We start from the raw sequence: 19,519 nt of genomic DNA on the forward strand, positions 1-19,519 counted from the left end.
AATCAAGATTTAATAAATATTAAATTAAATTAAATTAAATTAAATAGAATTAAATAATAAATTAAATAGAAGAAAAGAAGAATGAGGCGCTGAGGCAGTGGTTAGGATTCACAACATTTTTAGCTTTCTGGATCCGGATCCGAATTCGCAAAAGTATGGGAAACCAAGGATCTGGATCAAAGAGGCAAAATATTAACCAAAACCAACAATTGCTTTTAAAAAGACAAACCATAATTGCTAACTATAATAAGAGATTATTAGAAATTTAATTTCAAGTTTTAGCAAAAAAAAAGAAGCGAAAGATGGTTTTCTATCCGTGTAAAACAAGTAACAACTTTGGTCATGATTATTGTAAAATTGTGTCATGGGAAAAAATGTTTCTAAAATAATGTCCAACAAATTGTTTTTTATTATTGTTCTAAAACCGGTTTATTTATTCACAGCTGCAGTCTGGGGTGGAAGGATAAATTATTGCTAAATGGTATTTTTCAGGCTTAACTGATTTCAACAAATCATTACACAAAATAAAGAAATAAAATCAAATACAAAATTTCTCACACAAATAAACCTTAATAAATATGAAAATTATCAAAATGCATGATGATTATATAACATTTACAAAAACTGAATAAGTGCACTAACCCTAAGCTATAAAAAATGAAATCAAACACAAAATTATAAAGTTATCAAGAAAACACACAAATGAAAGGCATCAGAAAGAGATAAGCATCCGAATTGGACTCCCTTCCCCCACCTTCCCTCAACCAGCAATACTCTTGCAACCTCAATAAAAAATTTAATGTAAAATAAAAAACAAACATTTTTTTATAAATTGACACACATACAGTCTAGAACTTTAATTTTTAGATATTCAAGTGATTTTAAGTTGTCCAGTTATGAATTGCCAGGGAAAGGAAGGGGGGGGGGCGGCGTGCGNACGAAATTTTTTGTGAAAATCCGCGAATTATTTTTGTTTTGTTTTACGATGTACACAAAGAGAACATGTTCACAATTAATTTAGAAGATGGGCGCGAAGCGCCCTCTAAGGCTAGTAGATATAGAAATGGATAGAGTTAGATATATAAATAGAAAGATAGATTGATAGATAGTTAGATAGATGCATATATATATATATATATAGATAGATAGATATAAAGACCATAAAGACAGATTGATAGATAAATAGAGTTAAATGAATAAATTTAGATTTATATAAGGATACATAGATAGAGAGATAGATAGCTAGATATATTGATAATTTTGGGCCCAATTGTTTCAGCCGTTTTGAACATTTATTGGATAAAAAAGACTTGACTTTATTTATAATTTTTATATAAAATAAACACAGTGTATAAAGAATTATAATAGACAGATCTAAGATTGACAAAGGATAAAATAAATTTAAATTATAAAATGGATTGACGCGAGTATTTTTATAAAACTGAGAGAAAGACACAAAGAATGTATTTTATGGTTTATGAACACCCTACAATTGGTTTGCAATTTAAAATGTATAATTTTTTACTATACCTCATGTGAATTGCAACGTATATTTGGATCGAAATATCAAACTACCTCAAACATTTCGAACATTTGGTTCGAGATGACGAACAAATGTTAAAAATTTATAACACATTTTTACATATTCAATATTTTGATAAAATAAACGTTCATAATTTCGAAAAGATTTTTGTTGCTGCAAATAAACTTAAGCTAGAAAATTAAATTGAAAAGTCTAGTGCTTCAAAAAAGTATATGTGAGTAGGTGAGGTTAGACTATGTTTAGGATTTCATTGTTAGATATTACCAAAATATTGGGGGTTTGTTCACAGTCTTAATTGTTGTCGTATCGGCTAAACGGATCCGGTTCTCTGGCTAAACGGATCCGGTTCTCTGGCTAAACAAACCCGGTTCTTCAGCTAAACGGAACCAGTTCTCCGGCTAAAAGGATCCTGTTTTCCAGCCAAATGGAACCAGTTCTTCGGCTAAACAAATCCGGTTTTCTGGCTAAACGGATCCGGTTCTTCAGCCAAACGAAACCAATTCTCCGGCTAAACGGAACCAGTTTTCTGTCTAAACGGATCCGGTTCTCCAGATAAACCGATCCAGTTCTCTGGCTAAACGGAACCGGTTCTCCGGCTAAATGGATACGGTTCTCTGACTAAACGGATCTGGTTCTTCGGCTAAACGGATCTGGTTCTCCGGCTGAACAGATCCGGTTCTCCGGCTAAAAGGATCCGGTTCTCTTATTTTAGGAAAACATTATTAGAATAAACATCAACAATAAAAATTGAGAATCAATTTCAAGACATGGCAGACTTTGAAGTGTCGCAACGCCTTCGCCTTTGAATTTACGGTTCTTAGAATTCGCTCTAAACATATACAATTTAGAACTACATATGGAAATCGCTTGTAGCTTCATTTTCAAATTACTGATTGACAAAATGATAGATTTTTGAGCGAAAATTGAGATCTTCGTAAAAACGCTCCTAGATAGAAGAAATGGAAAAAAGAAGTTTAAGTTTAATTTCTTACAAACCTAATTTTAATAATTTTACAATATACAAAATTTGTGTGAAATTTTTTTACATCCCAGGAATTTTAAATTGGTAGTTAGACATGCGTTGAATATGGTTCACTGCATCTTTGATTGATTGATTGATTGAGTGATTGATTTGAATGGTGTTTAAACTGTTCAAATGAATGGAGTGTTTTAATCTGAAGCGGTGTAACTAGACAGAGATTTATAATATATATATATCTGTTATTGTGTCACATTCGGTTTTTATGCAAGGTGATCTTTAAAAACCAATTGAATAATTGTAAATTTTAAAATGGTTGTATTTTGCTCTTTTTCGGAAGCTTTTGTTAAACATTTTGCGTATGCATTTTGCAAAAATTATATTCTGGAAATATAAAAATATATTGATAAATGTATGTAATTGATGTGGTAGCCTTACCCCCTCCCCCTCCCAAACATGATGATATAGTCTGATAAAAAGACAGCTGCCCTGGTGGTGTATAGTACCCTTAGATATCAGAATAGATATATATAGTTTAAATATACATAATCATAGTTCATTCACTGTACATACAGAGGGTAATGTTCGGAGAAACAGGTATAAGACAAACAGAAACAGGAGCTAAACAAAGATGAATAGGAGCTAGATAAACAGAAATAGGAGATAGAAAAACAGAAATAGGAGATAGATAAACAGAAACATGAGCCAGATAAACAAAAAAAGGAGCTAAAATAACAGAACCAAGAGTTGGATAAACAGAAACAGGAGCTATAAAACCAGAAAAAGGAGCTAGATAAACAGAAAAAGAAACTAGAAAATCAGAAACAGGAGCTAATAAAACAGAAACAGGAGCTAGATAAACAAAAACAGGGGATATATAAACAGGAAAAAACTAGATGAACAGAAACAGAAAAAAGAAACAGGAGGTAGTAAAACAGTAACAGTAGCAATATTAGCAAAAACAAGAGCTATATTAACAGAAGCAGGGGCTAGAAAAACAGAAACAGGAGCTAGATAAACAGAAACAGAAGCTAGATAAACAGAAACAGGAGCTAGATAAACAGAAACAGGAGCTAGAAAAACAGAAAAAGAAAATAGAAAAAGAAAAAGGATCTAGTTTAACAGGAAAAAACTAGATAAACAGAAACAGAAGCTAGACAAACAGAAACAGGAGCTAGAAAAATAGAAAAAGAATACTAAAGGAAACAGTAAAGGAGAGGACCAAAATAGTACTGAAACAGGACAAGAAAAAAGAACAGGACTTAAAGAACAGAAACTGGAAAAAACAGTAACCAAATAAAACAGGGAAAAAATGACCAAGAGAAAAAAACAGTAACTTTAGAAAGCAGAAACAAAAATAAAGTAAAGAGAAACAGAAGCTTCAAACTGAAACAGGAATTAGAAAAACTGGAAAGGAACTACAGAATACAGGAAGAAAAACTATATGAAACAGGAAAGTAACTGGATAAAATAGAAAAGAACCTAGAGAACACAGAAACACGGATTAAAAAAAGGAACTGGAACTAGAAAGCAATAAAAATAGAAAAATAAACTGAATAAACAGGAAAATAACGAGTGAAACAGAAACAGGAACTACAGAAGACAGCTAGAACAACAAATTACAGAACCATGAGGAAACAGTAAGAAGAAAAAGCAGGAAAATAAATATTTTTAAATATTTTCCAAAGATAACATAACATACAAAATTCCTAGATCACTTGGCGATAGTTAAAGGGTAACCAACAAATCACGACATTTATAAAAAATTAAGTTTGAATTTAATATTCTGCCCAATATGTTTAATATGTTTAAAATAAAATATCCCAAAATTTAGCCACGCAAGAGAAAAGTTCTTATTCGAAATGGTTTTTTAGAAAAAATACCAAAAAAATTCAGTTTAGTATCATTAGTGTAAGATTTTTCAAGGCAAGAAAGCAAATTCTCATTTTTAACCCTAAAAAACCCCGACTCTCCTTTAGCTTTTTTTTGTCCTAGCACTCTTATTTATGACACTATCATCTATAAAAATTGCAATTACAACCCTATTGTTAAAATATTAAAGGAATGTCGTCCTTCTTCAATCTTAACTACCTGGGTCTTCCGGTGTAAACCTAACATCCACTGTATGGGTATTTTAAACATGTGAACATTCATTCACTCATTATTAAACAGAACAGTGAACTGCATAGTTAGTTAAACATGTTTTAAAATTGTTTGATTTCGATTATAACCTACAATATTTCAGAATTATGTAAGCCATCATTCACACTGGACTACATGTCTAGAAACCTCTACTTTTATGGCTTTTTTCGGCTAATGTAAACAAGTTCATTATTTTTGATATAAAATTCTTCCTATTTTGAATTGCTTTAAAGAAAAAACTTCTTCATATTCAATTATTTTTCTTTTATCCTTACTATGTAATTTATTGTATTTTTTTGCAGGTTTTAACTTTTCTACATCGATGTTAAAATTTACTGAATAAAGTCCTGTGCTAAAGTGTGACGTTTTATTAAGGCCTTTTTCTAGGAGGGGGGGAGGGGGGGGCTATACATAGATTAAAGGATTAAAATACTGAATTAGTTCCATAATGTCGAATCGGAATTAAGTGGCTTTGTGGGTTACTAGGTCAAATTTCCCAGACAATTTATTAAATTCAACAAATTTGTTGACTAAAATTTTGTGTTTTTGTGGTCCCCCTGTATAGTATGTCTGTTTAAAGGACGGATATTGATAAAGATAATTCAACCCAATTCCACCAAGAATTGTTTCGAAACTCCGAGTTTCTCACTTGGAAATGAACTCATTTATTCTCAATGGGAAGATATATAGATATTTAGATAGATGAATAGATAGATAGTGATAAAGATAGATTGATTAATAGATAGTTATAAAGAGAGGTATGTAGATACATGTCTGAAATAGAAGGGAGATATAACTGACGCGGCCCTCCCTACCATATGATTATACATGCTTTAGAGACGGTACTTCATTTGAATAAAAAAAATATTTGTCTGAAGTACAATTACCGCGTATACAAAAACCTATCCTGAATATTTCTTATACAAATGGAGTGCTCGTCTGCAAAGCATGTAAAATCATATGGTAGGGCGGCCCACGTAAGTTGTATCTCCCTTCTATTCCATACTCCTTGATCACTGACCACTAAACGCTATTATATCTTAGGTAAGCGTGGTCAGTGTACTTCAAACTACTGCAGAACGCACCGAAAGCTCTCTTTTTATTCATCATTTATTCGACATTTTTCAGTTCCACAGATAAAAAATTCATAGTTAAAAAAAAATAATTTAATATGTGTTTAATTTATCAATTTTTTCCTTTGTTTTAAACTTTTTTATATTTTTATTAATAAACTACACAAAGAAAAATAACATACATAAATACAGTAACACTTTTTAATCCATCAGAGCCATTGCAAAATTCCTAAAAATGGAATTAATGATCTGAAATTAGAATTATTAATTTTTTTTGTAAAAGTTGTAAAAAACATTTTTTTTTTAAATACTGAGATTCAAATTCTCCATACTTCATAGATTACTTTTTAAAATTCAGAGATCTGGAGAATCCTTAATTTTGAACGTTTGATCTCGATATCCAATGTGGCCCATGGGTACTTTTAAACTAAAGCATAAAGATAACAGAAGTTCTGACCTAATTTTTCCGAAAATTCTTTGAAAGTTTTACTTGTAAAATTAGCAGAAGAAAATTTGTGTTAGCATAACTGGCAAAAGAAAATATATTTTTGCCACAAACATCAATTTTTAATTGCTAAATCTTTGGAACCTTTGATAAAATTTTAAATTTTATTTCGTCTAAATTCGAAATATCACAGGTTGCAAAGATATAGTGATTAAAACATTTACTTTTACTTTTTTAGATTGAAAATCAGATTTTAAAATGTTCTATGCTTAAAGGAACTGAAAAAGAAATTTCAAGTGACCGTCCAGGCGAAGATAGAAATTTACAAAATATACAACCTTGAAACAATTAGATAAAAATGTGGGAGATAACGCCGTTTTTCTAGCTCAGTGTCTATGTCTGTGAATTTCTCGATTGCATCGTATAAGCAAGATAAAAATAAACAGCTGAAAGAAGCAAAAATATTCGCATCTAATTCATACTTGATCAGACGAAGCTAGTTGATAGTTTTTTTGGTCAAGTAAAGAATTTTTAACCTTACCCTGTTGCAAAGACAGATTTCACCCTCTGAAAAAAAAAAAATTTGGAAAGATTTTATTTCCGAAATATGAAAAATAAAACGCAATGCAGAAAAGATACTCACGCAAACTCCGTAATCCAGATTCTGAAAATATACATTTTTCATTTAACTAATCAAACATTTATAATGAAAAGTTACCTCAAATAATAAAAATTTTAAAAAATAATGAAAACTTCAATAAAAAACATATCAAAAAGTCTTTAAATAAGATAAAAACTTTAAAATATGCATGACCCGACAGCAATTAGAATTTTGAAGAAATTAGCAATTTGGGGCATTCCCCAGATTTCCAGGTATTTGGGAAATTTCCCATGTATCCAGGTATTTGAGGGATTCTCCTATAGGAATTTGAGAGGGGTATTTTTTAAAGATTTGGAAATTTCCCCAATAGCTAGCTAGGCATTTCAGAAGTTTCCTATAATTGAAAAATAAACCAACCACAGATTATCCAAGGAATCTGGGGATGGTTCGAGATTCCAAGATATATGGTGAATTTCTCAGAATCCCAAGTATTTGAGGAAATATCTGGGTATCTGGGGAATTTCCCAAATGCCTGGGTTTTTGGGAAATTCCTCAGATTCCCCAAATTCCTGTTGGAATCTGATGGTGGTCTATTTGTAAAATAAAGAAATTCCCCAAATGGCTAGGTTTATGGGAAATCCCCCAATGCCAGGGTATCAGGGAAATTTCCTAAATAGCTAGACATTTGAGAATTTTCCTAACATTGAAAAATAAACCACATTCAGATTCTCAAATGAATTCGGGTAATTCCCCAGAATCCAAGATATTTGAGAAAATCGCCAGATTTTATTAAATTCCTTTAAGAATTTGAGAATCTGGAAATTTCCCCAAATGCCTCAGATTCCCAAAATTCCTGTTGGGATCTGATGCTGGTCTAATTGTAAGAATTTTGAAATTACCCAAATGCCTGGGTTTTTGGGAAATTCCTAATTTGGACATTTTTGATAATTGCTGTCACTCAAAATATGATTAAATTCGTCATAGAAAAAAAAATTGTTTGTGTTTTAATTATTCTGGTAACCAATAATCAGAGTTACCCAGAAATAATGACACTGTAAAGACGATTTGAACTCTTCAAATTATAATTAAGGCTTTTAATAATGATTTGGCTAAGGAAAAAAATAAGTGTATGATTGCAGGAAATCAATAGAAGAATGAAGCAGACAATATAAATTCCGTAAGTCGTCTCTGAAGTCTCATTCTTTTTGGAAACCCTGTATATATAGCATATATTTAACAAACTATTATTTCTACTTGAGAATGTTAGAAACCAATGTGAATGATTGATATAATACATAAAGTGGGTAGATGGTGGTGGGAGGGAGGAGGGTACCAGACCAAATTTTAAAGATATTGTTTTTATTTCCCCCTTTTTCCCTCCAACCCCCCCCCCCCACAGTGGGGTATTTTAGGGGGTCATGGGGCTGACTGTTTTTTGTCACAATACTTATGTTTCATGTTGAGAATGGACAAAATGAATATATACTGATAATCTTTTCATTTACAACCATTGTATAAAAAATTGTAGATTGCATTGATTTATATCTTTATTTTTACATAAAATAAATTACATATCTACTACTTTGAGCACAAAATGTAAAACAATGTAATTTTGTACCACCAGATGAAATCGTGTAATTATCGCAGTGGGGAAAAAAGACAACTTTGAACAAAAAGACGACATTTAAAAGTTTACAGCTTCGAGTTCTAGAATTTTGGGTTGGATCTCATCAAATGTGAATACTGAATGCATGGAATGATTTATTTCTATTATTTATTTTGTGAAAAAAATTCCACAACTCAATACTATTTAAATGATGTTTAATTTTTGTGTTAATCACCAGAAATGTTTAAAATCTTACTGTGATCTTTAATATGTTCGTAGGTTGGGTCCCGAGATAGGTTGCCAAAGAAAAATCTTGTAATATCTGGAAACCACTGAAATTAAAAGCGGAATTAACATTTTTTTTCTCCATAGCTCCTCATTTTTCAACTGAACAGCGGATATTAATAAACTAATAAGAAGAGGATTTAAACAACTTTTTCTGGAAAATTATATCAGAACTGAAAATTGCAAATTTTCTGTGATTCTGTAATTCAATCTTTAAAAAATTCTAGAATTTGATGGAAATAATATATATACACATTTTAGCTTTTCTGAAATTTAAATTTTGAGAAAAAAAAGTTTCGCGGATTTTTTTTGTTTACCATTGAGAACCAAAATAAATAAATAAATTTTAAAAAATATTGAAAAAATACCATACAGGAGAGTCGTACAAATAAAGGTACAATTTTGCATCAGACGCCGCTAATCCCACTTTTTTTTACTCCCCCTGTATACATATATATCTATTTATCAGTTTGGAACAGCCATGGTACATAGATTGTTCTTGAAGGGGATGGTTACTTTGGTGTACCGTCCCGTTTCGCATTTTTGTGGTATGTATTTACTGTACAGCTTGCTCTGGCTGCTTAAAATTCGGAACAGTACTTTACAGTAGCCGGAGTGATGGTAATGAACTTGATAATTTTAAACAATTATGATTCATTTTTATCCTATTTGATTTTTCAGTTAAATAATCTATATATATAAACTTGTAATCTCTGTTTGTCTGTCTGTTTGTTTGTCCAATCATAACTCTGGAACCCCTTTACCTATTTGCCTCAAATTTTGATTGGGAAACTCTGGAGAACCACGGAAATTTACTTAGCTTGGTTTTGAGATTTTAAGTTGAATATGTGTCGTCATTATTCGGGGAAAGAAGTTATAATCATAATTTACGACCAAGTGCGGGTAAACGGCAGGAGAACCTTGGGAGTGGGCAACGCTGAGTTCCAAAGCTAGTAAAGAATAAAGATTAAAGAGAGAGGTTAAAGTGTAAATGTTTAACCAATGTCCCCCGGACTGTTTTTCTTTTTATCCTGGCAAACATTTACACTAACAATAAAAACACACTGGACAAAGAAAAGACATTTTCTAAAACAATTCAGGGGAATTTTTACATCATTTGAAGTATTATTGGAGACCACTGACTGACTGACTGATTGACTGACTGACTGACTGTCTGACTGACTGACTGACTGACTGACTGTCTGACTGACTGACTGACTGATTGACAGTTTGACTGGTTAAAATCCTATCTTAAGTAGAAAAGTTGTCGTTTTCCTATTCCCATAGGTTAAAGGGTTCAACTGTACTATTTACTAATAACATAAGGGTTAAAGGGTACGATCAACTGAACTATTTACTTAAAATATACCGGGTAAAGGGTAAAACTGAACTATTTACTTAAAATATACCGGGTAAAGGGTACAACTGTACTATTTACTTAAAATATACCGGTTAAAGGGTACAACTGTACTATTTACTTAAAAAAAACCGGTTAAAGGGTTCAACTGTACTATTTACTAAAAATATACCGGTTAAAGGGTACAACTGTACTATTTACTTAAAATATACCGGTTAAAGGGTACAACTGTACTATTTACTTAAAAAAACCGGTTAAAGGGTACAACTGTACTATTTACTAAAAATATACAGGTTAAAGGGTTCAACTGTACTATTTACTAAAAATATACCAGTTAAAGGGTTCAACGGTACTATTTACTAAAAATATACAGGTTAAAGGGTTCAACTGTACTATTTACTAAAAATATACCAGTTAAAGGGTTCAACTGTACTATTTACTAAAAGTATACCGGTAAAAGGGTTCAACTGTACTATTTACTAAAAATATAATGGTTAAAGGGTTTAACTGTACTATTTACTAAAAATATACCGGATGAGGCAGCTTCTCACAAATACCCTCTGAAAAATATAAAAGATTTAATCTTTCTATTTTTTTTAAATCGCAAAATCTTTACCTTTAGCAAAGTATTTATCTCCACTTGAATCAGGAATATATTCTTTTAGATAGGTGCTCCCGTGGACCTGGACTTGACCTTGCAATAATAATAATGATAATAATAATAATAACAATAATAATAATAATAAAAACAATAATAATAATAATAATAATAAAAATAATAACAATATACTTTTTTCAATCTATGAAATCTAATTTATAAAATATCTCAATACATAATATAATTCTGTAATTTTCTAAATAAAGCAGTAATCTCTGTTTGTAGTCTGATCATAACTCAGGGACCGCTGGACCAGTTTGACTCTAATTTTGATTGGAGAAATCGGCATAATGTTTTTAACTTGGTTAAAAAGATTAAATGGAGTACATGTTCCAACTAGAAACTATACTTATATATTATACTTTATTCTTGTTTTTGTCTTATCATATTGTACCATTTTACCTTTGTGTACGAAATAAATCTACAATAATAATTGATATCTTAAAAACTCTGAAGGATAATCATCAAAGTGTCGAAACGCGCACATGAATTCAGGCTGCTACTGCTTAGAAACAGTCTCATCAATTTTTAGGACAGGGTCGACTTTGAACTCGCAAAATTCTCATCTATTTTTGCTTGAGATTATGAGACCTTTAAATAACAGTGTACGTCTTGGCCTTGGCTTTACCTGACCAACCTTGAACAAATACATTTTAAAATTGTGTTTCTAGCTTGAGTTTAAAAAGTGCTTCTTAAATCCTCATACTTACTTGTTGGTTTAGCCCCCCCGCAGCCTCGTATCCAACTAAACAAAAAACAAGATTAATATAAGCTTGTAGGAGAGCTCTACGAACAAATATTGCAAATTTGTTCAACGTACAAAGACGACCTTCAAGTCGTGGAATACTCTGTAGTTATATTTTGTGCTTACTATGGTTCAGCTATATCATCACCAGGAAACCTAAAGGTCACATTGCCGTAGTAACATCTAAATCAGAGAGATTAAAGTAAATGTCGTCTTTCTTCAATTATTTTTAATTTCAACGTCACTTGCTAAATTATTATATTAGCGATTTTATTGAATATTTTTTGAATATTTAAATATGGAGAAGACATTTTAGCAATTTTATTAGTATTTGATGCTGTTATAAAGTACACTGTTAGAAAAACCCGCTTACAATCAACAGTATTTAGTTCACGCACCAAGCCATGAAGATCCGTTGTAATATATCAACGATAATTCTGCTTGATATAAATTAACGGCCTGTACGCTAAATTCAAATTACATTCACTTGAATTCTACTTACTTCAATCATCAGAAATCGAAGCAAGCATAATCCTGCTTACTTTAATTACAGTGATCCGGCGTTCAGACACGTACCGGCACTCAATTCAATCAGAATACTACTTGGATTCTGCATTAACCAGAATTCTGCTTACTTCAATTAGAATTTGACTCTCTTCAAGTAAATTCTAAGAGAGATCAATAATGTATGTATTTAAAGTATCTTGAATAGTACTGACATTGCTTTCTCTCAATTCTCATTTAAAAATTTGATGTGATTCTAATTTTACTTATATCAACTAGTGTTTAGGCTAATTCAAGTAAAATCATTCTGACCAGAAAACATCAAATTTCAAACGATATATCAATGAATGTCTTCTATATACTGGATATATTGGCCTGAAATATGATGATATTGAAAATTTACAAAATGGCATTTCTAACAGTGTAGCTTGAAAATGGACCTGTATTAACTACACAATTGTTGTGTTTCATATTCATTGGAATTTTTAAATCATAATTTGAGTTTAATTGTCGTAAATTAGACAATGTTGACAGTATTTTGAAATTTTGCAAAAATTAGACAAGTAATGTTGACAGTATTTTGAAAGAACCTGTCAAATCTTTCCCTGGGATGTTTAGAAAGATGAAAATTTCCCTGTATGTAAATTGAAGGACTGCAGTATGGATTTGGTGAATCATATTGACGTACTAAGCCTAGGGGTGTCAGAAATGATTTTTTTTGCATTTTTTTGAAAACGTCCCATAAACCTAAAAAAGTTTAATCTTGATAAAACTTTTTGTTCTGGATGATTGCAAATATCTATCTAAAACTTTCTTAAACCGGCATATTTTTACTACAGTGAAACCCTTAATAACGAATACATCGGAAGAATTTATCAAATGTCGTCTTGACAATTTTTCAATGAGTTTTATACTATATTACGTAAATTTCAGTATTTGCGAAAATAAATAAATAGCCATGAATATGCGGGAACAGTTTTAAAGAGTTCCAAATAATCATTTAATAAAAAAACTAAATATCTGCAACATTCCATTATCAGAAAGTGAATAATACGACATTTGATGAATTTTTTCGATGTATTCGTCATTAAGGGGATCACTGTATATTCATTTAGTTCAGAGTTAGAGTTAAAATAAGTATTAATAAATATTGCTTTATTTCGAGTAGATATCCTTAACCATATCGATGTGAAACCTTTCAGAGTAGGAAAGATTCTGTAGAAAAAAGTTGCCAAACCAAATAGAATTTTTATTTTGAACAAAAATATTTAGAACTTCTATAGAAGCTTTTCTGGGTTGCACTTTACTCTAGTTTTGCATAATTTTCACTTGTGTAAAACATATAAAAGAGATTATGTTTAGATGGTTTAAAGCTAAACATCTGATGATTAATTGGAAGGAGGAATGGCAAAAACACCAATTTGTAATTCCCAAATCTTTTTATGGAAAGTGATGGTAACAGGGTATACAGAGTGCTTCAGGGTACAGGATACTACAATGCACTGCAAAGTACTGGGCTTTACTGGGGTATACTGGGGGGAGGGGGTACAGAAACCAAACAGAATTTTTTATTTTTAATAATAATATATATGTAGAGTCAGAAGCACTGCTAAGCATATTTTCTTTATAGTTTTCCACTATTTTTATGGATAAAAAAGCTAGTTTAATACTAATCAGCTGATCACTTAATGGAGGGAGGGATGGCAACCACGCCAATTTGTAATCCCCATATCTGCAGGATACTGTTGGGTACTGCGGGGTAGTTTGGGGTACTGTGGGGTGCTGTGGGGTACTGGGATGTACTGGGGTATGCGGGGGGGAGGGGGTACATTAGACAATGTTGACAGTACTTTGAAATATCGCAAAAATTAATGCTTCTTGATTAGTGATAACCCCTAAAATTAGCATAACCTTCCGAACTGGTGAGGGCATTCAATTTTTTCTCCAAGATCTAAACAAGTTGAAAACTAAATAAATCAAATCTTAAAAGTATTTTTTTTTCTCTTTAAGGGACTGAAAGCGCATTTTCAATGACCCTCTATGGCAAAGAAGACAATATTGATTCACAACGGTGCCCTTAAAAGCTTCATTTTAACAATGCAGTGAATCACATAGAAATGATCAGATTTAAACACCTTTTTAGCATAGAAAACACCTTTTTAGCATAGAAAACACCTTTTTAGCATAGAAAACACCTTTTTAGCATAGAAAACACCTTTTTAGCATAGAAAAACGACAGTATCTTCCAAATTATTGAAGCTGGTCAGGTATCGTTGTGAATCGGGCTTGTAGGGTCACTTGAAATGACGCATACAGTCCATTAAAATTGTTTAATTATTCCCTGAGCTGTTCCTGCAAAAGCCAAGAAGAAGGCCTTCTGCACTTTCAGGACCAACATCACTGGCATCCCCTAAATAAACAGGAAGCCCCTAAACCTTTTCCGACTAAGGGGGTCGATATACACTCCCCCCCCCCTTGAGTTAGGAATCTCAAATTTTCTGAAAAATATGACACATGCCCCTAGATTAAGACTAAAAGCTGGGCTTTTAAACCTAGTGCCTAATTTCTCAGGCATACTGTTTGAATACTTTACTTTAACTATACCAGACTAAATCTCTATTTAGATGCCCCCCCCACTGTCTATTTTGGGTTAACCTGAATTCAGTGGGAATAGGGTTAAAATTAGAAAATAAACGTCGCACAGTACAGTACAAAACAGTACACGTACACTACAGTACATATATTTTGAAAACTATTATTAGTGTATTTAAGATAACAAAAATAAATTAATGATAATAAGATATCGTCTATATAATAAAGCTCTTCCCTCAGATATATATTTATATATTTATATATTTATCAATCGTATCCTTCTCGCTCATAGGAAAGATTCTCCCAAGTTCCTTCTTCGTGAAACGGAGCTGCAGGAGCAGGTATGAAAGCGGTCCCAGGATTGGGTGCAGCTTAAGCGTTGAGTAAAATTAGCAATTCATCCCAGACAAGATAAAGGATTAAAGGAAATAATTGTAAAATTTCATCTTCAGCTTTTCTCTGGCTCAACATCTCAGCTAAAAGAAGGAATATAGAAACTTAAAAATCAGGATAAAGTACACGCTGATATCGGGTTTTTACTTATCCTGCACTTAAGAATGGATTGGTAAGGAAGATCTTATCTAGAGTTGGGTATAAAAAGGATATTTGTACTTATATGCATAATGTGATGCAAAACAATATGAGTTCATCAATTCCACACAAGTCAGAAATGACTATAAATCGAGGAACAAGTTGGCTTTTTTTCAGCAATAAAAAATTCCTCAATACGCCTCCTCCTAGCCTATTCCAAACTTCCAACTCCTCCAAATTATCTTTACCTTGACGTCAACAGAATTGGTTGAAAACATCCAAGAAATAAAGAAGATAAAAAAGTACACCCACCCAGTCCCTCTCCATCCCTCCCTTCTGATTTAAAACAGTCTGATCAGCTGTATAATGAGTCAGAACTCAGGATTCCTATTAAATGCAAACAGAAAAGCAAAATATAAATCCAGAACCGAAAATATATTGGTGGTTATCGGGACATCCGAAAATGATGGAAAATTGAAGCACTGGGAAGAACATTGGAAAACTAGAGTGTAGTCTAGGAAAATAAAGTAAAGTACAACAAGAACTCTGACCGCGTGTGCGGACGTGCTTTGACCATCATCTATTTAATTTGCTTACATAAACTAAAATTTAAAAAAATATGTATATGTTAGCTATAGCAGGCCAAAGGGTTAGACCAAATTTCTGAAACTAAGGGGTACCCTGAATTTTTTTAATTGTTTTTTAAATTCAATTTTTTTCAAAATTAGTTTCATAAAAACATTTCTTACCTATCATACTTGCTCGTTCCTTGTAATCTGAACATCATTATATAGTTTACAAATTTTTATTTAACATTTTTTCTATGTTTTCCGGTTTTTTACCCCACCTATATTACCAGCTCTTTCCTTGATTTGGTCCTTCGTCATTATTGCGGTTCGACTGAGAATAAAAAGAATGAGAAACTATATCCAAAATTAGTGACGTAAATTGTAGTTTTAAACTCCGGTTCAAGTACCAGGCCGTCTTTTAATTAGCTAGCAAGCCAGTGTACATATCCAGACTATATTAGGCAACACTGGACACTACACCAGAATATGAGGTTCTAGTTGTATGTATATATTAATTACATCTTATTATTACTATGTGTGTTTTTCTTGTATCAAAGTCTCATATATCAGTAGGAAAAATCACTAAACCCCCATTTTAGAAAAATATTTCTAAGAAAATGTTATAAAGTAAAAATATTTTTTATATAAAGGAAAAAGAAAATTTACAATTAAACAAATTTGCTCTGTACTTCTTAACCAGCTTACGTTTTAGCCAATTCAACATTTCTTAAGCATTTAACAAAAACGATAGAAATGTTTTTCTTCAAAAAGACAATTGCATAACTAGCTGGGCTTATGCACTCATAGAAATATTCCAAGGACCCTGCCCCCCACCACCCCCATTCCAGCTCCCCCGCCTTAAAAAGAAGGGTTTTTTAATTAGTTTCAACTTGAAGCAACCCTCCACAGTATTATTTTACCCTTCAACTGTTACGGGTTCCATCCCTTTAATTGTAAAATACATAAATAATCTGTCTGTTACGGGTTCCATCCCTTTAATTGTAAAATACATAAATAATCTGTCTGTTACGGGTTCCATCCCTTTAATTGTAAAATTCATAAATAATCTGTCTGTTACGGGTTCCATCCCTTTAATTGTAAAATACATAAATAATCTGTTTAATTGTAAAATACATAAATAATCTGTCTGTTACGGGTTCAGTCCCTTTAGTTGTAAAGTACCTGAATAATCTATCTTTTACAGGTTCAATCCCTTTAATTGTAAAATACCTGAATAATCTATCTGTTACGGGTTCCATCCCTTTAATTGTAAAATACCTGAATAATCTATCTGTTACGGGTTCAGTCCCTTTAATTGTAAAATACATAAATAATCTATCTGTTACGGGTTCAGTCCCTTTAATTGTAAAATACATAAATAATCTATCTGTTATGGGTTCAGTCTCTTTAATAAAAAAATACCTGAATAATCCATCTGTTACGGGTTCAGTCTCTTTTATTATAAAATACCTGAATAATCTATCTGTTACGGGTTCAGTCTCTTTTATTATAATATACCTGAATAATCTATCTGTTACGGGTTCAGTCTCTTTAATTATAAAATACCTGAATAATCTATCTGTTACGGGTTCAGTCCCTTTAATTATAAAATACCTGAATAATCTATCTGTTACGGGTTCATGGCACTGCCAACATAAAATCTTTACGCCTAAACTTAAAGTTTTATTTGAACAAACTAACAACTCCAGCTCATTTAAAGCACCGGGCCAACTTTTAACCTGCTAGAGCACGCAGTACAGTACATGCACAGACAATATGAGGCAAGACGGGACGGGACGCCAAGTGAAATTGTTGTGCACAGGGTGTCAAAAATACAGGAGAATCCTAATATTTACTACAACACCCTGTACATGAAAGTAAGTCATAAGTTAAGATGACAAATAAGTGTTAACAATCTACATATTGAAGAATAAGAAAATAATTTTTATAATATGATTGGATCAAATCTACCCTGACAAAGTTAAGGCTCAAATATGGCCGCTCAAATGGTTTTCTGGTTCTCACTGTACCAAAATATCTAATTTTAACTAAATAAATCTTACAGTTTTAACCAAAAATGTTACATATTAAATTGTTAATAAGGAGCTTAACCACAAAAAACTTTAAGATTTTAGAATTAAAGAAAAATGTTCGAGTGACCCGGGAATCTGGATTATTTTTAAATCGACAAAGATATCTTCTATCTATTTCTATTCTTGTATCTGCTGCATAAATGTGTAAACCACAGTTCAAAAGTATTGATTTTTAGATGAAAAAGCCTTTGCAAAGCAAATCCACGCAATTTAGAATAATTTTACGCAATTTCACGCAATTCCGCAAATATTTAATTGCTTCATAGTTTGCAATTCCACGCAATAAAATGGCGCAATTGGAAGCAATCATTGCGCGCAATTCCGCGCAACAGAATTCCGATTGGAAACCCTACTTGAAGCCTAAATCTCACAGTCATGTTGTTAATTAATTCCCATTTTTCTCAGACTCCTTATTAGAAATATAATACCTTGACTCGTAGTAAAGAAGAATATTAGACTGAAGCCTAAATAATTCAAAAACATTTTACTCTAAAAGGGAATTTTTTTTAATGTTTTAACTAACAATTCACTTTGCACAGCTGACGTCATAAATTGCACGAAATTTACGCGCTTTTTATGCTCAGACAGCTTAAATCAAGTTGCTCTGTTGTCGCAAAATTTCCTAAAATTAGGAGCTCTAATTGCGCGTGATTTGGCAAACTGGGTATTGTCTGTTTTTCTCCATATATACTGTTAGAAAACGTTTACATGAAAACCCTTTTCTAATATCACATTACTGCAATCTTCTAGGTACATGGACTAATAAACAATACAAAAACATTTTTGAAGAGAGTGTTCACGAAAATGGTTTGGATCAATACCAAATGTATTTATCAGTTCTATAAAGACCAATTAACTGTATTATTATGATTATAAAAAGAGCATTACTAATTTGTTGAAAAAAATTTGAAATCAGTTAATTATTGAGCCTAATCCTACAGGGGGGGGGGAAGTAAATTTGCTCTTCAGCAGTTTTTCTTTTGTACACACTTATACTTAGCAAATCTTGTAATTATTTTTGCAAATTTGAATTTGCTGGGTCAAATACTTTCAACAATGCATAATATATAATTTTTTTCCCGCACATTTTCGCAATAAACTGGATTTCGCAATACATATTTTGATTTGCAATTTGTTTACAGATTATTGAAGTAAAGTCCAAAAATATGTGAAATGCTTTGGATTCACTCTGGGCTGTAGTAAATTTGAATTCGAACTGGGCCTGCCCAGCTTGTACCGGCCTGCCAGATAACAGAGTGTACTGACCCGATCCTATGGTACAAGTACGTCGCCCTAACCAGACTAACATACGACGGGGGTCAATTTACTTGGCATAGTCCCGTGCGAGGGCTAACTATGACAACTCCCATGGCGCGTTCAGACTTTTTACAGTACCCGGCCTAATCCTAGGCCTATTTGACCGACCCAACTGGCCTAGTCCATCGTGGATTAGTAGTGTCCCAATACCCTATTAGAGGCATACAGGGGGGGGATCCTTATCACCTACTTCCCCCTCAGCCCCTCCCACAGGGTGTTTAGGCAGTGGAGACATCATATAGGGTTAAATGTTTACATAGTTAAATCTGAACCCGATTTGAGACTATTTTTTGGAAGTTGGAATTCAGTTTTTTACTTAATTTCTCTTTACAGAAATATAAATTAGAAATAATAATGATCAAATAGTATTGTGATTATGTATAAAACCATACCAATAAAAATACACAATATTCTATCTTTCCCTCCCCCCTTCCCCTATTCCCGCCTTTTCCTACCCCTGGTTCAGTCTCTTTAATTAT

At 32.1% G+C, this 19,519-nt stretch overlaps 1 protein-coding gene and 1 long non-coding RNA gene across 9 annotated transcripts; one reads left to right on the forward strand and one right to left on the reverse strand.

Annotated features, from left to right (window-relative positions):
• Positions 1-4,679: 4,679 nt before the first annotated feature.
• LOC111714507 (uncharacterized) lies at positions 4,680-5,024 on the forward strand. Its single transcript, XR_002767994.1, has 2 exons — positions 4,680-4,840; positions 4,967-5,024. It is a non-coding gene; the product is annotated as an uncharacterized LOC111714507 (long non-coding RNA).
• An 848-nt stretch (positions 5,025-5,872) lies between these two features.
• On the reverse strand, positions 5,873-18,245 carry LOC111714506 (uncharacterized). 8 transcript variants are annotated; one of them, XM_023489640.1, is made up of 14 exons: positions 18,152-18,245; positions 17,245-17,299; positions 15,918-15,961; positions 15,811-15,837; positions 14,280-14,348; positions 13,850-13,889; positions 11,561-11,617; positions 11,400-11,434; positions 10,648-10,725; positions 10,563-10,591; positions 8,646-8,721; positions 6,826-6,846; positions 6,724-6,749; positions 5,873-5,966 (listed from the first exon to the last, which is right to left on the reverse strand). In XM_023489640.1, exons 1-14 carry the CDS (start codon positions 18,204-18,206, stop codon positions 5,889-5,891), a joined length of 690 nt encoding a protein of 229 aa, XP_023345408.1. In that variant the 5' UTR covers positions 18,207-18,245; the 3' UTR covers positions 5,873-5,888. The 8 variants fall into 8 exon arrangements, with proteins under 8 accessions (XP_023345408.1, XP_023345406.1, XP_023345411.1 ...); XM_023489638.1 differs by having other exon boundaries at positions 15,909-15,961; XM_023489643.1 differs by having other exon boundaries at positions 15,909-15,961; positions 17,245-17,304; positions 18,152-18,214.
• Positions 18,246-19,519: the final 1,274 nt, after the last annotated feature.

The sequence above is a fragment of the Eurytemora carolleeae genome, unplaced genomic scaffold, assembly GCF_000591075.1.
Source record: "Eurytemora carolleeae unplaced genomic scaffold, Eaff_2.0 scaffold1575, whole genome shotgun sequence".
In the NCBI taxonomy this organism is placed as follows: Eukaryota; Metazoa; Arthropoda; class Copepoda; order Calanoida; family Temoridae; genus Eurytemora; species Eurytemora carolleeae.

Bases quoted from the DNA above. Each gene is read 5' to 3' on its own strand.
- LOC111714506 (XM_023489638.1), bottom strand. From the start codon at position 18,206: ATGTTTTTGAATTATTTAGGCTTCAGTCTAATATTCTTCTTTACTACG. The intron at 11,618-13,849 runs GTTATGCTAATT...TCTCTGATTTAG, and splicing joins TGCCCTCACCAGTTCGGAAG to ATGTTACTACGGCAATGTGA. The intron at 10,726-11,399 runs GTAAGTATGAGG...TATTATTGCAAG, and splicing joins CGGGGGGGCTAAACCAACAA to GTCAAGTCCAGGTCCACGGG.